The following is a 21,507-nucleotide window of genomic DNA, read 5'->3' on the forward strand; positions in this document are numbered from 1 at the left end:
CCTATATATTAACTTTTCTTCTTTTTCATTACAGCTAAATAATGGATTCCAAGCAGAAGCAATGTGCCGTCAGTGAGTTCTTGATGGAGGGGTGCAGGCTGTCCAACATTGATGATCTCCCACTGCCTGGTTTATCTTCAGTGCTGGGTTCCCTTTCTTTAATTTTCTTCATTCATCTGTGCACATTGCTCTGGTCAATGATGTCATCTTTGTAAATATTCTGTAGCCTTCTGTGGATGATGGACAGCCTGCACCTCTCCTTCATCAAGAACTCCATGACCGCATGTTGCTTAGAATCCATTATTTACCTGCAGTTAAAAAGAAGACGAGGATGAATTGCTTTATAAAAATCTTTCTCAACCTTTTCACCCTAGAGGAACCCTTGAAATAGTTTTCATGTCTCGGGGGAACCCCTGCAAAACTTTATTAATCTGGAAACAATGGGAACAATGCCCCTTACATTGGTGGTCAGTAGAAAGAATGAAATCCTTACAGTGGTTGTCAGAATGCCACAGACCGCTAAATGTTCATTGGTGGTGTACCACTGGTTCTGCCAGTGATGGCTGGTGCTTAAAATTTTTGGGGGGGCGCAAACAAACTGATTTAAATCTTTAAAACCCATCAAACGCAGCCACTGTGGCCATCAAACGCAGCCACTGTGGCCATCAAACGCAGCGACTGTGGCCATCAAACGCAGCGACTGTGGCCATCAAACGCAGCGACTGTGGCCATCAAACGCAGCGACTGTGGCCATACAAACGCAGCGACTGTGGCCATCAAACGCAGCGAACTGTGGCCATCAAACGCAGCCACTGTGGCCATCAAACGCTGCCACGGTGGCCATCAAATGCTGCCAGTGTGACGCCCGCCCGCTCGCCGTCTGCCCGGTACTTACCCTGTCTTGGTGAGGCAGCGGGTGACAGCGAGGAGCGGGGTCCTTCATGTCTCCTGCGGGTACTTCTCGACACTGTCCTCATCTCCGACTCCCGTCCTCTTATCTTGTCAGGCGTCCAATAGCGGCACCTGTTTCAGCCAATCGGGTGACAGGTAACCATGCCCTGATTGGCTGAAAGGCGGGTCAGTGTTGGAGAAGCGATGTATTCGCTTTCCTAACACAACACTGAGTAATCAGTGAACGCACAGTGTTGTGCCCACTGTTTACCCTTTTGGATGCCTAGTAGAGCCCACGGCTCTAATCAAGAAGTCTAATAGAGCCTATGGCTCTAATCAGGCGCTTCCAAAAAAAAACTGCCACTGTAATTCATTTGCCCAGCGCCCAACAAGGGGTCGGGCACATGAATAGGGGTTGGCAGCGGCGACTATAGATAGATTCATTAAATACATGAATCCATGTGAGAGAGCAGGAGAGGGGGGGGCGGTGCTCCTGCGCCCTTTATGGACGCACCGCCACTGGGTTCTGCCATGTGGTGTTGGACCTGGAACTATGGAGGTACCATGAGATGGGATGTCAATCAGCCACAGCTCAAGGAATGCCTGATTACCTCCTGGAGGAATCCTGGTTGAGAATCCCTGCTATAGAGGAAGAGTTAATCTACCAACATGTGAAATTACCTATTTAAGTTGATAAAAAAAGTTATTCCAACTTTTACACTTTCTTTCTGTATAGCCCTCGTATTTCACTAGTGTTTAGCTGAAACTTTTCTGATTTTATAGATTTTTGTTTTTGTCATTGCCTTTAGGCCCCTTCCACATGGGGCGGATCTGCTTGCAGCGGTCCGCCAGCTCAGCGGGAGATCTCTCTCCGTTGATCTCCGCTGAGCCGGTGGATGACAGGTCCCTCTCTGCTCACTGAACGGGGAGGGGCCTGTCAAGCGCCGCTGTCTCCCATGGAGAGATCGGACGAAAACGGACAGCATTTCCGTTTTCATCAGATCACAACCGATCCGATCCGCAATGGACGGATGGCCACGTACCGCCATCCATCTGATTTTAGCGGATCGGATGTCAGCGCTGACATCCGACGCTCCATAGAGAGGCATGGAGCGGCCCTTCAGGTCTACTGAAAAAACTGACAGGCGGACCTGAGCGGTCCGGCAGTGTGAAATGGGCCTTAAAAGCCAAACTGGTGATTGTTTACAAATATTTTGGTACCAATCTGCTGTATACTAGCACCACACTACTTTAATTTACTGCTTACATTATCTATGTAGTTAATCCCATATGGTACACTCCGTATATCTATAACAGCCTATTTCCAGATGACAGACTCTATGAATGTCTGAAGTGCTCACTAACGCAGTTGTTTCTGGTATTATTAATCCCCCCACAATGGAAAGCAGCGTCCCTGACGTAACATCTGGCATCCATAAGGGTAAATCACCCTGTGAGACGGTTAATACAGCAACATGTGGGAGACATTAGGAACTACGTCAACACTCTGAGATGTTTCTGACTTGATTTGGGTCGGAGTGTTGACCTTGTATGCCGTAAAACCACAGCAACTGGGCCGATAATGCTGTGCTTAATTCCCAATATTACTCCCCTGATGCCATCGTCTTTAACCTGTGATCTGCTGGAGGTGCCTGTAAAGAGGTGATCCTTCATAAAATGCATCCCCCTTCATTGTGTCAGTTTTATAGGGTGGGCTGGATGAATGCTGGGCTTTGTAGGAAATGGGTTAACAGCCGCAGTTGAGCTGTTGCTGGTTATACCTTGACTTGCATCCCTTGAGGTCTCCTCTCGATGTCACCTTGATTGCAGTCACGTAATGCTCAAGTCACAATTCTTTACAGAAGAGTCAAATTGCCCAAGATGTAGTGACTGTCGTCTTCACGTCAACCCTGTATCTTAATCTCTTCGACGTCCTTATTAAATTATAATTAAGGAAAGACCACCCCTCTCAGTCTCTCATTCCGTGTTGAGGGCTTGCTGTAAAATGTCTGTTTATTAGGAATAAAGTTTAGAGAAGTTGATTTTTTTTTTTTTTTTTTTTTAATTGTTTTTATTCAGATTTTCAAACAATACAACAAAAATACATTAGACAAATATACAGCTCATATGCATATACCATGAATCGATTTGCATGTCATCATAGACTTCATCCATGTGCTACAGAGAAGTTGACTTTTTAGTTCATTTTTCGTACGTGACTTTTTACGATCTTTTTTGCCAGCTGGAACCAGTTATGTTTAATTGAGCTTTAAACCACAATGTCATCATTTAATTTGCTCTGTGCAACCTTGTATGTCTTACTGTTAGTGCTGATTCAGGTTAAGTTTCAAACAATGAGAGAAGAAAATTGAGAGGAATTTATTAGACTGGAGCAATTGTGCATGGCAACCAGTCAGCTTATAGCTTTTATTGTCAAAGCTTAACTAAAGAAGCTGAAGCTAGAAGCTGATTGGTTACTGTAACGGTCACCACCGTTTACGATATTCCTATTCCATCAACACACGACAGCTTATCCGACAGTCCGACAAGCCAGCAGACACGATCCATAAGAATTCCCTCAGAAAGACGAGACATACGCTCTGTGTTCTGAGTCAAATGAATGAACCCATGCTTTAATGGTTAGCTCTCTTATATACAGTACAGTCATGTTACAGTAATCAAAGGAACAAAGAAACTCTCCACCCACACATCACACAATGGGGCTTCAATCACATTCTTTTAGATAATGACATTCAAAGGAGTTAATTATCCCCCAGACGTTCGGACTCCGCCAATAAGCGATTCACCTGCATAATACACATTCCCATATCAGACGTTTTGGCACCGATCTGACATAATTAACATGACCTAATTACTACAGTTGACGAGTACATTCCACACACAAAACAGTGTTATTAGCATACATAATGAAAGGTCTTGGGAGCAGACCTAATTAGCACAATGGACACAAAACAGTATTCGCATCACACAATGGAATGTCTAGGAGCAGACACAATTAACACCTCAAAAGCATGTGTCCCCCCATTGAATGAAAACACTCCATTTGGAGTCAGACTTTAACAACTTGTAATATTCCAAGATATCCTGCAAAACATGAATTATCAGTCACCCTATGCCCAAAAGGGGCACAGGGTGACCCTAGACCCAAGAGTCATTAGTGACGCTGGCACAGGAGTACCCCCCATCCTTCAAAAGTCTCTGGGTGTCACGGGTCATTCCGTTACAGTTACTGTGCACCACTGTTCCAGTTTCTGTTTGCTCCGGTTTTGGTGATTTGTCCACCTAGTCATTTAAGTGCACACCGTTTTGACGAATGCACCAGAGAGTGAGCTATTGAGGAGTAAACTTAACAGACAGTGCAAGTATAGTCATACCATTGGGAACTTGTGACATCTTCAATGCCAAAGGTTGGGGTTCTCTATGGCAGGAGTTCTCAACCATTGTTACATGTAACCCTAGGGTTCCTCCAGAGGTTGCTAGGGGTTCCCTGAGCAATGAGCAATTTCTGCCTCTCAGATAAGTTCCCACTGACACTATTGATCTTTTTAGTTTTCTGTAAAGGTGTAATCCTTCCCAATGAGCATTCTTCACAATGACCAATGTATCATGAGTTGTAGATATAGTCATTTTCTTTATCGTTACATCACGGGACACAGAGCGGCATTCATTACTATATGGGTTATATGGAGTACCTTCAGGTGTAGACACTGGCAATCTTCAAACAGGAAATGCCCCTCCCTATATAACCCCCTCCCATAGGAGGAGTACCTCAGTTTTTACGCCAGTGTCTTAGGTGTTAGTCATGGTTTAGCTTGCCTCCGCATCCTTGGGATTAGGTGAGCTACCGGTTCTGTCCAAAAAAGCCTGCGCGCTAAAGTGGTCAGTAACCGGACCCCAAACCCTTGGGGTATAGCCCATAATGCTTTCTTTTTAAGAGAGCTGGACCCTGGGCCCAGAACTTAGAAAACCTTTGGGGCGCCTAATGTTTTCTGTTTGCCAGGGTGCTGTATGGGCCCAGGACAGTGGATCCTTCATGGAAGAAGAAGGTTCCCAGGGCCTGAAGGTCTAGACATCCCCACGGAGATGGGGGAAGATTGGACCTCTTGCTTGGCAAAGTCCTGCGGCATGGAGCAGGTAAGTAAGGGGAAAAAACCTGCGGGGCTTGGCTCTTAGCAAGTTTTTTCTGGGAGGTCACAGGGGACATGCCTAAAGGTTATGCATTGCATCTGGCAAACCAGTCACATATCATGAAGATAGGATGGCTCTATATGTTATATTTCCCCATAAAAAGTGACCTCCCTGGTAGTGTTGCAAAAACTGTGAGTGGGGCCTTTTATGTACAAGTGTATGTGTGTGTCAGAGAGCTATGCTTACCTGCAAGCCTCCAGGCGATGCTCTATCCAGTCCTCTCCCTCATGCCTGCAAGGCAGGCAAAACGCTGACCTCCTCGTGTGTTCCAGGCCTGCGGCTGCAGGAACAGAGAGGCCCTTCCTCCCAACCCCCCCCCCCCGTCGGCGGGCGCGCGCGCGGTGCGCGTGCACGTGTTATAGACGCATTTGGCGCCGTTTTAGCTGGGGGGGAAGGGCGGGTCAGTGGTTTAAAGGAAGGGGCGGCCCTTCCTTAGATGCCACAGCTCATTCATTTCTCTGGCTTAAGGGAGGAAGGACTGGAGTGAAGCACGGGGCGCTGAGGACACACAGTGGCCAGAAAGAATACTACAGTCTTCAGAAGATTGTGGTTTAGCCTAGGAATAGGCTGGTTTTCTTTTCCATCTCATAGTTCTTTTCTTTGGCAATACTACTCAGGGGGATAGAATGTTTTTTCTTGCCTAGATTGAAAAAAGAAAAAAAAAAAAAAAAAAGAAGAAAAGTTTTTCTTTGAAAAAAAAAAAAAAAAAAAAGGTGTCATCTAGGGTAGAGGAAACATTTTTTATTCCCCAAACAGGTGTTTGGGCATTTAACTATTATAAGTCCCAGGTACCAATAAGTAGCAGGTGTACCTCGGTATTGTACCATGGCATCAAGAGCAGAGGGTACAAAAGGTGGGGATTCCCCCGCAGAATCTGAGGTCTCGGATAGAGCTATGCCGCTGCTTTCCCCACAGGGAGCCTTTGGGCCATCGGGGTCTGGGGCTAGAGCTGACGCGAGTCAACCCAACCCTAAGGTGGTCACGGAGGAGGTGTTACTCGCCTCTTTAAATGAGATGCGGAGAAGCATGGGAGAAATGATAGCCGCAGCCATGCGGGGTAGTAAGCGGAATAGATCTCCGTCACCCGTGCGCGGACCCTCGGAAGAGGAGGTCCTTTCCTCTGGGGAATTGGACCTCTTGGACAGAGACCAGGTAGGTTCAGGGATCGAAGATCCGGATACAGAGGAGTCTGGGGCAGTCTCCCTGAGGGAGAGCTGGTGGATTCAGGGCTTGACGGACTTGGTCCATAAGGCATTCAACCTACCTGTACCAGATCTCCAGGTATCCACGGTTTCAGCTTTGGGCTCACTGAGGGCGCCTCAAAGCAGTGCTGTGTTTCCGATCCATCCTCTATTGGAGGAAGTCTTGTTCCAAGAGTGGAACAAACCAGACAAGGTTTTCTTTCCACCTAAGAAATTTTCTGTCTTATATCCTATGGAAGAAAAGTTTTCCAAGAGATGGGCTTCTCCTGCAGTAGACGCAGCCATCTCATGTGTTAACAAATCGTTAACATGTCCTGTAGAAAACGTACAGGTTTTCAAAGATCCAGTTGATAGACGCTTGGAAGCCCTACTTAAGAACTCCTTCACTTCTGCAGGGGCAGTAGTACAGCCAGCCGTGGCTGCGATTGGAGTCGCTCAAGCTTTATCGGATCAATTTAAGCAAATGCTTGAACTTATTCCTGCCGAGCAGGCAGAAGAATTTTCGGATGTCCCTAAGGCCATATGTTTTACGGTAGACGCAATCAAGGATTCTATCCAACAAGCGTCACGTTTATCATTATCCCTTATCCATATGAGAAGACTCTTATGGTTAAAAAGCTGGGAGGCTGAGCCCCCATGCAAGAAGCTCCTGGCAGGGTTTCCCTTCCATGGAGGACGGCTCTTCGGAGAGGACTTAGATAAATACATTCAGACCATTTCAAGCGGCAAGAGTACTCTCTTGCCAACTAAGAAGAGGGTTCAGGGACCTGCGTTTAAACGACAGTCCTCCCCTGGGCAGGGGCCCTCTAATGCCAAGCAGTATCGACGGCCTCCTGCAAGAACAAACTTCGGCTTCAACAGCAGATCACGAGGACAGGCTGTTAGAGGCAAGAGGCAGTGGTTTCGCAAGCCAGCAAAACCAGCCCCCAAGTCTACCTCATGAAGGGGCGCCCCCACCCACGAAGGTGGGGGGAAGGCTGCGACTCTTTTCGGAGATTTGGGAAGCCAACATTCCCGACGAGTGGGTACGGTCTTCCGTGGCCACAGGCTACAAGCTAGAGTTCCTAAGGTTTCCTCCTCCTCATTTCCAGGAGTCGAGGATTCCAAACGATCTGGAGAAAAGAGCCGCATTAAGGTCGGCTCTAGATCATCTACTTTCCCAGGAAGTAATAGTAGAGGTACCAGTCCTGGAACAGGGGCTGGGTTTCTACTCCAACCTATTCATCATCCTAAAGCCCAATGGAGATGTCAGGCCAATTTTGGACCTAAAGATGGTAAATGCATACTTAAGGGTCCGCTCATTTCGGATGGAATCCGTGCGGTCAGCAGCTGCCACACTCCAAAAGGACGACTTCATGGCGTCCATAGACATAAAGGATGCCTACCTTCATGTTCCAATTTATCAGCCACATCAAAGATATCTACGCTTTATGGTGGCTTCGCGTCATTTCCAATTCGTGGCGCTTCCCTTCGGGTTGGCTACGGCCCCCCGGGTGTTCACGAAGGTTCTAGCTCCAATCCTAGCCAAGCTAAGGATCCAAGGGGTCACGATCCTAGCATACCTGGACGACCTCCTAGTCATAGACCACTCATCTCCCGGCTTGGAACGAGCAGTGGCCCTCACGGTCCAATACCTCGAGAGGTTCGGCTGGGTCCTAAATCAAGAAAAGTCAACATTCCAGCCCACAAGGCAGTTGGAATATCTCGGCATGAGATTAGACACGGAACAACAAGGGGTGTTCCTACCTCTGAGGAAGGTCAAAGCCATCAAGGAATTAATCCTACTGGTTCTAAGCAAGAAAAAACCGACTATTCGCCTATGTATGAGATTACTAGGCAAGATGGTGGCTACTTTCGAGGCGGTGCCATACGCCCAGAGCCACACTCGCATCCTGCAGGCAGCCATCCTGTCAGCATGGAGCAGAAGGCCACAGGCCTTGGATATCCCGTTGCCTCTCTCATCAAGAGTCCGGCAAAGTCTGTATTGGTGGTTAGACCCTCAGAATCTACTGAAGGGAAAATCTTTCAGCCCAGTGGCTTGGAAGATAGTGACCACAGACGCCAGCCTGACGGGCTGGGGAGCGATTGTGGATGGTTCCACTCGCCAAGGTATTTGGGCAAAGCCAGAGAAGCTTTTACCCATCAACATCTTGGAGCTCAGAGCTGTTCGACTAGCCCTCAGGGCTTGGACGTCGAAATTGCAGGGGCTCCCGGTGAGAATTCAATCAGACAATGCCACGGCAGTGGCATACATAAATCACCAAGGGGGGACCAGGAGTCAGGCCGCTCAGAGAGAAGTGAGCTTGATTCTCTTATGGGCAGAGGCTCATGTGCCCTGCATATCGGCAGTATTCATTCCCGGAGTGGACAACTTTCAGGCGGACTTCTTAAGCCGCCAGACTCTATGGCCGGGGGAATGGTCTCTGCATCCACAAGTCTTTCAAGCACTCTGCCAAAGATGGGGAGTGCCGGACGTGGATATCATGGCATCGAGACTCAACAAGAAGCTAGACAGGTTCATGTCCCGCTCAAGGGATCCGATGGCCTGCGGAACCGATGCTCTGGTTTGCCCTTGGCATCAGTTCAAGCTTCTTTATGCGTTTCCCCCGCTCCAGTTACTACCCCGCCTGCTGCGCAGGATCCGGGTGGAGCACATACCAGTTATCCTGGTAGCTCCAGCATGGCCCAGAAGGGCTTGGTACTCACTAATCCTAAGGATGGTAGTGGGAAACCCTTGGACTCTGCCTCTAAGGCCAGACCTGCTATCGCAAGGTCCGATCCTCCACCCTGCCTTACGGCATCTAAATTTGACGGCCTGGAAGCTGAATCCTTGATTCTCAGGGGTAGAGGTCTGTCTCAGAAGGTAATCTCTACCCTAATCAGAGCCAGGAAACCGGTCTCTAGGGTGATTTATCACAGGGTCTGGAAGGCCTATATAGGCTGGTGCGAGTCCAAGCTATGGCTTCCTCGCAAGTTCACCATAGATAGAGTTTTAAGTTTTCTCCAGCTAGGAGTGGATAAAGGATTGGCATTAAGCACAATCAAAGGACAGATTTCTGCCCTGTCAGTGTGGTTTCAGCGGCCACTGGCCACCCACTCGCTGGTTAAGACCTTCCTTCAAGGGGTCTTACGTATTAAACCTCCAGTTAAATCCCCGCTTTGTCCGTGGGATTTAAATCTTGTTCTGTCGAGTTTACAGAAACAACCGTTTGAGCCGTTGGCTGAAGTTCCTTTGGTTCTACTGACAAGGAAGTTGGTGTTTTTGGTTGCCATAGTTTCCGCAAGAAGAGTTTCGGAACTGGCAGCCTTATCCTGTAAGGAACCATATCTTATATTTCATAAGGACAAGGTCGTTCTCCGCCCTCATCCTTCCTTCTTACCGAAGGTCATATCCAGTTTTCATTTGAACCAGGATTTGGTATTACCATCCTTCTTCCCTAAAACCTACTTCCAGAAAGGAAGGGTTGCTGCATACCTTGGATATTGTCAGGGCCATGAAGGCCTATCTTAAAGCTACAGAGAAGATCCGGAAAACAGATGTCCTGTTTATTCTACCGGATGGGCCCAAGAAGGGGCAGGCAGCTGCAAAGTCCACCATTTCTAGGTGGATTAAGCAATTGATCACTCAGGCCTACGGCTTGAAAGGGTTGCCTCCTCCAGTATCATTAAGGGCTCATTCTACTAGAGCCATGGGCGCCTCCTGGGCAGCGCACCACCAGATCTCTATGGCTCAAGTTTGCAAGGCGGCAACCTGGTCTTCTGTCCACACATTTACAAAATTCTACAAGTTGGACGTAAGAAGGAATACTGATACTGCCTTCGGGCAGGCAGTGCTGCAGGCTGCAGTTTGAGACCCTCGGATTCCGGGGGCTCCTCTTTTTTTTTTTTTTTTGAGTTAAATTTAAAATTTAAGATTATTTTTCTCAAATAAGTAGGATTTATTATGATTTGAGTATATCTCTAAATTAAATCCTTTTGTCTTGGAGATGTTCTCCCTCCCCTCATTGTAAGCATTGCTTTGGGACATCCCATATAGTAATGAATGCCGCTCTGTGTCCCGTGATGTAACGATAAAGAAAAAGAGATTTTTAATACAGCTTACCTGTAAAATCTTTTTCTTGGAGTACATCACGGGACACAGAGCTCCCACCCCTCTTTTGAGGACCATTTTGGGAGGCATACTGCTTGCTACAAAACTGAGGTACTCCTCCTATGGGAGGGGGTTATATAGGGAGGGGCATTTCCTGTTTGAAGATTGCCAGTGTCTACACCTGAAGGTACTCCATATAACCCATATAGTAATGAATGCCGCTCTGTGTCCCGTGATGTACTCCAAGAAAAAGATTTTACAGGTAAGCTGTATTAAAAATCTCTTTTTTAGCAGGGGTTCCCTGAGACTGGAATGTTGCTTCAAGGATTTCTCTGAGTCAAAATGGTGGAGAATGGCTGCTCTATGGTGTCACAGGGGTTACAACAATGTCTGAGCTCCAACGGTCCATAAAGCCTAAACTTGTACTTCATGCTACAACCTTCACTTAGGCTTCTTATATACGTGGGTTGTTTTTACGACCTCTCCTGAACGATTTAACTTGACAGATAGTAACCCATGTTTAAAACTTCCGTTTTGCCTCATTTACATGCCGCGTTTTGCGTTTAGAAGCGTCTATAAAAAAAATAAAGATTTTTTTTTAAATGGGCAAAAACGCTTCTAAACGCGGGTGCGTTTAGCCGCGTTTAGAAGCCTTTGGCGCCTGAAACGTCAGAAATTTTGGCGTCTGAACTCATTTTTTTGTCTTAAAAAAAAGGCAGATTAACTTAACTGCCTAAAAACGACCGTAAACGAACCTGTAAGATAACAATGAATGTGTTTAGGGGCAGTTGAAAAAGTGTCCAACTGCCTCTGAATGTCCGTTTAGCAGCAGCAGTGTACATAGGGCCTAAAAGGATACGTTTACTTAAAAAAAAAAATTTATAATAAATGCTAAAATTTTTGTAGGTAAAAAAAAAAAGTGCATTTATTATAAAAAAAAAGTTGTGCCTGTATAGCATTGCACCAGCGATCAGCAGATGGTGCCATGCAGGTCTCCTGCAGACCAGTCATTGTATCCGTGTGCCCGTACATTCTTTACAGGGGCAAGCAGATACACGGACAGGAAGAATTGAAGATAGTTCATTCAGAACTACAAGCCGACAGTGGCAAAGTATACATTTCTTGCACGGGAGCCTGCAAAGCATTGCATCGACGATCAGTGGATCATGGGTGCAGAGTCAGGCTCTTGCAGATATATCCTACAGCTTTCTTGCCCGTACCACTGTATGGACTTTCTGTTAGGAAATTTGAGAACATATCAGTGGGCTTAGGACAGTGTTTCTCAGACTTTTTTTTGTGTTGCGGCACACCAAAAAGATCAAAAAAATTTGGCTTAGGAGGACCCTCGTCATCACTCTTGCAGTCAATTGAGAACTACAAGTCGTCTGCTGCGGTGGAAGAAGGGATTTGTAGTTTTGTCATTCACTAATTACTGTGAATGAATGATGCAGCTGTGCGGGCGGAGCAGCAGCACAGTTTTTTCTAATGTGGCAGCGGGTGCGGGGAAGAGGAACCCCCCCCCCCTTTGTCACAGGGAAGGGCAGGGTCGAAGGGTGAGGGAACTGGTGTTACACCCGGAATAAAAGCTGTAATGTGCTTTATGCTCCAAAATGCTAACTTTATCCTTTAAGTCCTGTATTTTGTAATAGGGCTTCTGTGGATGTGACTTTTCCCACAGATGCTCTATTACAGGGGTTCCCAACCAGTGGCCCGAGGAGCCCTCCGATGTGGCCCTTGACCTCCTGCTCTGGGATGGCAGGTTGGTAAGCCCAGATCGTGGGTTGTCGACCCTCCAGCCCAGAGCATCAGTGTTGTGAATGAAGCTGGCGGTAGAGGAAGCAAGCAGCTGTGGAGCAGAGCAGCATAAGCCGAGGCTTCCTGTATAGCGCCGGTGATCTGACGATTTGGTTCCGGCTAACGAGCTGGTTCCTGTAAGGACTGTGCAGGCGCAATCCTTGCCGACTGAAATCTCCAAACCTCGGCCGGCATCCAGGGCAACGTGGAATTCGAGGAAAGTGGCCAGTCGGCCTCACGTCCTCGCTTCGCTCGAACGGCTCGCTCCGCTCGCTCGGCCTCCTGGCTCTTTTTTTAACATCCTCCAATCCATGGGGATGTTAAAGAATGAGCCTGGATGCCGGCCGAGGTTCGGAGATTTCCGTCGGCAAGGATTGCGCCTGCGCAGTCCTTACAGGATCCAGCTCGATAGGGTAACCTTAACGACAAGTCACCGGCTCCTGTCATAGGTGGAGTGATACATAATGCACTCTGCCTGGGACAGCAACGACTGGCGATACCTGAATAGAAGACCGTTATTAAAGGTAAAATCACAATGTATATATGGGCATATCTGTTCTGCAGTGGTTACTGGGCTGCTTTCAAACTGAGCCATAGACTTCTGTTATTACTTGCAGGTTTGGTGCGCTTTCATAAAGATATAATAAAAGTCTATTGCAAAGTGCAGCTAACCCGCAGGAAAGCCACAGGTGTACTGCGCTGTACCCGTGGTGCGGGTAAACCATAGTGCATCAGTGTGAAAGCAGCCGTAGGCCCCTTTCACACGATTGGGTCAACCCAATCTGGCTTTTCATTCGACTCTATGGAGCGGCAGATGTAGACGGACTTGACGGATGTAGACGAAACAGCTAACAAACAAAGGTTGAACAGCAAAGCAGACTAGCAGTGCAGTGGTTAATATAGGCTGCCTGGGGTGGAGCCATACAGGGTGGAAGGTGATAAAAGACAGCCAGGAAGAGAGTCAGGCCGCCAGACTTTATTGCATATCCATGACAGTTGTCCTTCTGTGATCTTCTTTTCCTCTGCCCACCACTGCCATCTTCATGCACAACGTCATCAGGAAGCTGTCAGCACTTCCGGGTTCAGCTGGCCCCTCTCCCAATAACACTCCACTTTTCCCCTTTTCTCAGTGAAGCATGACGCCTCCTGGTATATATGATGTACATATTCCAGGATTCATAGCAGGCAAAGTGCACGTAATTCATTCAGGCGAATGACATGCATTGGGGGGAGGGGGGCGGCAGAGGTTACAATTTGCACAGTGGTGAAGAGGAGGCAAAATCAATCATATTGAGGGTGAAGATCTGCTTTAAATCATGTTAGTTTATTCTTTGTTTCAGTGTCTCTCATTATGACTTTCTTAAATCGATCAATTCAATAATTGTCTTTATTCTAATTTTAGAAAATCGGTTGCGATGGAATAATTGGTTCTTCTGCCAAGGAAGACCGATGTGGCGTTTGTAGCGGTGATGGCAAAACCTGCAAAGTGGTGAAAGGAGACTTTAACCACACCAAGGGGATGGGTGAGTAAGTAGAGTAGATGATATGCATTGGCCTCTAGTCTCTGTACTCCATGTGTGATGTGCAGTACACATTTGTTTACAGGGAATGTATTCCAGCTGCTGTCTAAGCAGATGATTTTAAAAGGGTCACTAAACTAACACCAGTAATTCTTAATCCCGTAAGCATTGCCCTTGTATAAAATAATCAGAGTGTAATAAATTACTTTTTTTTTAATTGAGCATCAAGTATTTCTATTACTTAGGTTCATATTAGACATGTGCAATTTGTTTAGTTCCGAATTAGTTTTTTGACAAATTAGTTAATTCCGAAGCGTTGAATTTCCGAAGCGTTGAATTTCCGAAGCGTTGAATTTCCAAAGCGTTGAATTTCCAAAGCGATTCGTTTAGTTCCGAATTAGTTTTTTGACAAATTAGTTAATTCCGAAGTGTTGAATTTCCGAAGCGTTGAATTTCCGAAGCGTTGAATTTCCGAAGTGTTGAATTTCCGAAGCGTTGAATTTCCGAAGCGTTGAATTTCCGAAGCGTTGAATTTCCGAAGCGTTGAATTTCCGAAGCGTTGAATTTCCGAAGCGTTGAATTTCCGAAGCGTTGAATTTCCGAAGCGTTGAATTTCCGAAGCGTTGAAGCGATTCGTTTATTTCCGAATTTGTTTTTTGACAAATTAGTTAATTCCGAAACGTTGAATTTCTGAAGCGTTGAATTTCTGAAGCGTTGAATTTCTGAAGCGTTGAATTTCTGAAGCGTTGAATTTCTGAAGTGTTGAATTTTCCGAAATTGGAAAATCGGAAGTTCGACAATTCGAAAAATTCAGAAATTTCAAATTCCAAAATGAGAAAATCGGAAATTCGAAAAGTCTGAAAATTTTGAATTCCCGAATTGTAATTCCTGAGTGTAATATATTACTTTTTTTTTAATTGAGCATGAAGTATTTCTATTAGGTTCATATTAGACATGTGCAATTCGTTTAGTTCCGAATGAGTTTTTTGACAAATTAGTTAATTTCCGAAGCGTTGAATTTCCGAAGCGTTGAATTTCCGAAGCGTTGAATTTCCGAAGCGTTGAATTTCCGAAGCGTTGAATTTTCCGAGATTGGAAAATCGGAAGTTCGATAATTAGAAAAATTCTGAAATTTGAAATTCCAAAATTAGAAAATCGGAAATTCGAAAGTCTGAAAATGTTGAACTCCCGAATTTTCACATTTCAGAATGTACGAATTTTCTAATTTCCCGATTTATCCGAAAAAAGCTAAAAAACAAATGAGACAAACAAAAAAAATGTGATCAGTGCACATGTCTAGTTCATATGATGCATCTTGTTGCCTTGTAGATTTGTGCATGCTACATTCCACCTTCTTCAAATATGGTTACTGCTACATTTAAACAAAATATATATTGTTATTTCTAAGAATTTTAAGATTCCTTTTTTTCTTTCCTTTTTTTTTTGCTTTTGGAGAATTGCAGTGATCCAGGTCAAGTTAATACCCTGTTAGCATGACACCATGTCTCCATGCTAAACACACTAATATTTCAATTTGATGCCACCTCTAAAATCCGTGTGCCCATATTGCCAAGTCCACTTGTGGCCAATATAAGGGGATATCACATTTGTTGTTTGACTTTTTAATTTAAATTTTTTTTTTTAATGTAATTATACAGCTATAGACTGAAGTGAGTGCATTGCGTAGTAGAGTGCAGAGCCCCTACAAGGATTTTTACACATGCAGTCATGGCCAAAAATATTTTCATCCCTGCATTTCTGTCAGATAATGCAGTGGTTCTCAACCCTGTGCTCAAGTACCCCTAACAGGCCATGTTTGCAGGTTTTCCTTTATCTTGCACAGGTGCTTTAACCACTTCAGCCTCAGACTATTTGGCTGGCCAATGACCAGAGCATTTTTTGCGATTCGGCACTGTGTTGCGTTAACCACTTAAGGACCCCTTCACGCCGTAAACACACCTTCCCTGTTAACAGCTTCACAGTGGCGCTGTCATTGATCTTCTGTTTCCTGATATAGGGAAGCACGATCAAAGACAGCCCCGCTAGAGTTAGAATCACATATGAGGTCACACTCAACCCCTACAGTGCCCCCTGTGGTTAACTCCTAAACTGCAATTGTCATTTTCACAGTAAACAATGCATTTTTTTAGCACTTTTTGCTGTGAAAATGACAATGGTCCCAAAAATGTGTCAAAATTGTCCGATGTGTCCGCCATAATGTCGCAGTCATGGAAAAAATCGCTGAAAGCCGCCATTAGTAGTAAAAAAAAAAAATATTAATAAAAATGCAATAAAACTCACACCTATTTTGTAAACGCTATAAATTTTGCGCAAACCAAACGCTTATTGGGATTTTTTTTTTTTTACCAAAAATATGTAGAAGAATACGAATCGGCTTAAACTGAGGGAAAAAACGTTTTTTTATATATTTTTGGGGGATATTTATTATAGCAAAAAGTAAAAAATATTGCATTTTTTTTTTCAAAATTGTCGCTCTATTTTTGTTAATAGCGCAAAAAATAAAAACCGCAGAGGTGATCAAATACCACCAAAAGAAAGCTCTATTTGTGGGGGGAAAAAGGACGCCAATTTTGTTTGGGAGCCACGTCGCACGACCGTGCAATTGTCAGTTAAAGCGACGCAGTGCCGAATCGCAAAAAGGGGCAAGGTCCTTAACCTGCATAATGGTCCGGGTCTTAAAGGGGTGGTTCCCCTAAAAATAAAGTTTTGACATTGCATTTGCTATAATAATTACAGTTAGAATCGGCTGGTTTTATGTAAAAAATACCTCCGTACGTAGCGTTTGTATTATTCGTTCCCACCGCCACTTCCGGGTACGGTGCTGGCGGTGGGCGTTCCTTATTGATGGACAGGCATCCGACCGACGCATCCATCGCGTCACGAGATGCCGAAAGAAGCCGAACGTCGTTGCGCATGCGCTGTATAGAGCCGCACCGACGTTCGGCTTCTTTCGGCATCTCGTGACGCGATGGATGCGTCGGTCGGATGCCTGTCCATCAATTAGGAACGCCCACCGCCAGCATCGTACCCGGAAGTGGCGGTGGGAACGAATAATACAAACGCTACGTACGGAGGTATTTTTTACATAAAACCAGCCGATTCTAACTGTAATTATTATAGCAAATGCAATGTCAAAACTTTATTTTTAGGGGAACCACCGCTTTAAGTGGTTAAATTGAGGGTGCCAATAATAATGGCCATTCCTTTTTTGGAGTTTTGCGTGGAATGTGTCAGATTTGGCTTTTTGTTTCTCCACTTTTTGTGTCGTACCAATACAAACAAAAGAAATAACCATGAGAATGCCTAAACATGGTAACTGCAACAATTTGGATGAAGTGGTGCATTATCTGACAGAAATGCAGGGGTGCCAATATTTTTGCCCATGACTGTATGTGTGGAGTTGACAGAGGTTGGTTTGGGCTTGTATGCACGCACAAAAAATGTAATTTTCTGTTTTGGATCAGTCCTATATGTATTGGGTCTTTTTGATGGTCAGACACATTACCTGCCTACAGTTCTATTTTAGGCTTAATATATGGGAGTTGAAAGGTGAGCAAAGGTAATCCAGAGTTTCCCTTGAATACACAACTTTTTCTAAGAGGACGTGGCGTGTTCTGAATGACCACATAGGAGTTTGGGGCTTTTCATCTTTCTTCACTCTTGCAGCTGTAGTGGGTGTAACCCCCATCTTTCCAAAGGAGATGTGTCTAGGATTTCTGTATTTAGTGTGGAGGTTTTCTCTTCTTGTAGTTGGAAGTCTAGGAGTGCTTGACTCGATAACTGAGAAGCTTGGATTGTTTTTAGCTTTGATGAACTATGAACATAACAATTGGCAAGTGCAAATCAACATGGTTTTATGGATACAGCACAATACGATAGAATTCCCAACATGTTTCGCCCATACATCGGGCTTCTTCAGGCTGGAACCCTGCGACATACATGCTGTGACCAAATGCCAGTCCTAGAAATAAGCATTGGCGTGTTTAGACAGCATTCATCCCTCGGTATTGAGTCCACTGCAGAACTTTGTTTTTCAGGTCCTTAACCACTTCAGTACCTTGGGTGTTTTTCAGATTTGGTGTTTACAAGACTAAAACATTTTTTTTTGCTAGAAAATTACTTAAAACCCACAAACATTATATATATATTTTTTTCTAACACCCTAGAGCAGGGATATGCAATTAGCGGACCTCCAGCTGTTGCAGAACTATAAATCCCATGAGCCATTGCAAGACTCTGACAGCCACAAGCATGATACCCAGAGACAGAGGCATGATGGGACTTGTAGTTATGCAACAGCTGGAGGTCCGCTAATTGCTTATCCCTGCCCTAGAGAATAAAATGGCGATCATTGCAATACTTTTTGTCACACCATATTTGCGCAGTGGTCCTACAAGCGCACTTTTTTCGGAAAAATTCACTTTTTTGATTTAAAAAATAAGACAGCAATAAATTTGGCCCAATCTTTTTATATATTGTGAAAAATAATGTTACGTCGAGTAAAATGATACACAACATGTCACGCTTACAAATTGCAAGGAATGTAAACATCTCTTGTAATAGAAAAAAGCATGACAGGTCCTCTTAAATATGAGATCTGGGGTCAAAAAGACCTCAGATCTCATATTTAGACTAAAATGCAAAAAAAAAAAACAAAAAAAAATTGAAACTGTAATTTTTTCAAATGACAAAAAAAAAACTGTTTCTTTAAGACGCTGGGCGGGACTGACGTTTTGACGTCACTTCCGCCCAGCAGCGCTATGGGGACGGGTGGGGACGATTTTTCCCTCACTCGCATCCCCACACAGCAGCCGAGCGGACCCGGTCGCCTCCGCCGCTACCGACGGCTCCGGTAAGCGGCGGGAGGGGGGGCCCTCTCCCGCCGCCGATAACGGCAAACTCGTGGCGAATCCGCCGCGGAGACCACCGTTATCTTTTACAGGACCGCTCACACTAAAGATGGATACCTCGGTTGTGGCAGCAGCTGCTGTCGTTACCGAGATATCCATCTTTAAAGTGTGGACGCATATATGCGTACAGCGGTCTGGAAGTGGTTAAATGCCCCCTATGGTCAACTGTAGCACACGGTTCTCCATACGCAGATAGACACCTGTGACTTCTTGTAGTGATTTGATTAACATTTCAAGAGACCTAGAAGGCTTGTGGAAAATAAAACCTCTACTATACTTATATGGCAGTACTGTGTTTTACAGCCGTAGCCAAAAGTTTTGAGAATGACACAAATATTTTCACAAAGTCTGCTGCCTCAGTTTTTATGATGGCAATTTGCATATACTCCAGAATGTTATGCAGAGTGATTAGATGAATTGCAATTAATTGCAAAGTCCCTCTTTGCCATGAAAAGGAACTTAATCCCATAAAAAAACATTTCCACTGCATCTGTGAAGAGGGCCTCAGGGCGCCCAAGAAAGTTCAGCAAGCAACAGGACCGTCTCCTACAATTGATTCAGCTGCGGTATCGGGGCACCACCAGTGCAGAGCTTGCTCAGGAATGGCAGCAGGGAAGTGCGAGTACATCGGCACGAACAGTGAGGAGAAGACTTTTGGAGGATGGTCTGGTGTCAAAAAGGGCAGCAAAGCAGCCACTTTTCTCCAGGAAAAACATCAGGGATAGACTGATATTCTGCAAAAGGTACAGGGGTTGGACTGCTGAGGACTGGGGTAAAGTCATTTTCTATGATGAATCTCCCTTTCGATTGTTTGGGGCATCCGGAAAAAACCTTGTCCCGAGAAGAAAAGGTGAGCGCTACCATCAGTCCTGTGTCATGCCAACAGTAAAGCCTCCTGAGACCATTCATGTGTGGGGGGCTTCTCAGCCAAGGTAGTGGGCTTACTCACAATTTTGCCTAAGATCACCGCCATGAATAAAGAATGTTACAAAAACATCTCCCCGAGAGAAAATTCTCCCAACCATCCAAGAACAGTTTGGCGACCAACAATGCCTTTTCCAGCATGATGGAGCACCTTGCCATAAGGGGAAAGTGATAACAAAGTGGCTTGGGTAACAAATCATCAACGTTTTAGGTGCATGGCTGTTATATTTATTTCCTTTAAAGTAGGAATATTATATTATAACAACAGATATCTATAAAGTCTATAGCAACAACAATAATAATAATGAAAGATACTTTTCCACTCCTCTCGGTACCCCTCACTGGCTGTGCTCAGATGTAAAAGAAAAGCTAGGCCTGGGCTGCATGGTGTTTAGGCCCAAGCCAGTCTGGGCCTCATAGCTTAGGCCCAAGCACAAGCTCCTATGAGGCCCTCACCAGCAGAGGTCTTCAACGAAAGAGAGACTTAGCTCTGTGTTACAAACCCTTTTTACAAAACAGACACCATTAAACCCCCCCCCCATTGCCAACCCCTTTGCCTTCTGGTCCAATCCTTGTTCACAGGGCAGTCTCTCTCAAGCTTGCTTGTAGATTATATTTACTGACTGTCCTGCCGTACTTGGCCTATGGGGGCGGTATTGCAGTCCATTGTCACCAAAGTCTTTGAAGCTTCCAACACACCAGGGGGGGGCTTGAGACAGGCCCTTTTTTGCTATGCAGACTCTGTTTTGGGGACTGCAAGTGTCATCTGATCTTGGTTGTAAAAACAGATGTGTGGAAACCTTACGACTAGGTTGTTCTCCAACAATGGCCATGAAACTCCCCAGACCTTTAATCCCATTGAGAACTTGTGGTCAATCCTCAAGAAAGGGGCGAACAAATAAACCCCAACAAATTCTGACTCAAAGCATTGATTATGCAAGAATGGGCGTCCATCTGTCAGGATGTGGCCCAGAAGTTGATTGACAGCATGCCAGAGGGAATTGCAAAGGTCTTGAAAAAGAAGGGTCAACTCTGCAAATATTGACTCTTTCCATAAACTTAATGTCATTGTCAATAAAAGCCTTTGACACTTATGAAATGCTTGTCATACTTCAGTATACCTTAGTAACATCTGACAAAAAGATCTAAAAAAAACACTGAGGCAGCAGGACTTTGAAAATGTATATTTGTTTCATTCTCCAAACTTTTGGCCACAGCTGTATAACATTTTGGTATTTTATACAGAAAGTGGATACATTGTAAACATATCCATGTCTGTACTGCAGCCATGGATATTTTTTATCTTAACTTCATGGAAAACTGGAACATATATGTTGTAAACATACCTAACCTATACAAATCATAAGTCTCAAATTGCACTTTCATAGAGGTTAGATACTTTTTAATTTTTGAACCTTGATTCATTACTCTCAGCAATCCGATCATGTACAGCCCAGCAATTTTCAGGCAATTTATACCGTATTTATCGGCGTATACCGCGCAAAATCGTGGGTGCGCGGTATACGCCGATACCCGCTTTCCCGCGCCGAGTTTGAATACTGCGCCGGCATATACCGAGCGCAGTACACTCGTGTATAGTCGGGCAGGCTCGGCTCCTCTCGCGCTCACGTCCTGGACGTACAGGACATAAGCGCGAGAGTAGCCGAGCCTGCCCGACTATACACGAGTGTACTGCGCTCGGTATATGCCAGCGCAGTATTCAAACTCGGCGCGGGGAGGACGCCGCAGAAGGACGCCGGACCCGACGAAGAGGACACCCGAAGCCGCAGACGGACGCCGGACCCGACGAGGCCGCCGATGGACGCGGCGCAAGACACCAAAACTTTAAGTACTAAAATGTTTTTTTTACAGGAATGTCGGGTCCACTTTAGGGGTGCGCGCTATACGCCGGAGCGCGCAATACCCCAATAAAAAACTGCTTTCAA

The 21,507-nt window shown here is 45.2% G+C and overlaps 1 protein-coding gene across 2 annotated transcripts in view; it reads left to right on the forward strand.

Moving 5' to 3' along the window:
- ADAMTS17 (ADAM metallopeptidase with thrombospondin type 1 motif 17) overlaps positions 1 to 21,507 on the forward strand; it is a 449,726-nt gene that overhangs the window by 314,631 nt on the left and 113,588 nt on the right. For both annotated transcript variants that reach the window (XM_040342328.1, XM_040342327.1), the window contains one exon: positions 13,589 to 13,709. In XM_040342328.1, coding sequence (XP_040198262.1) covers positions 13,589 to 13,709 — 121 coding nt within the window. The remainder of the gene's footprint in view (positions 1 to 13,588; positions 13,710 to 21,507) is intronic.

The sequence above is a fragment of the Rana temporaria genome, chromosome 3 (genome assembly GCF_905171775.1).
Source record: "Rana temporaria chromosome 3, aRanTem1.1, whole genome shotgun sequence".
Taxonomy (NCBI): domain Eukaryota; kingdom Metazoa; phylum Chordata; class Amphibia; order Anura; family Ranidae; genus Rana; species Rana temporaria.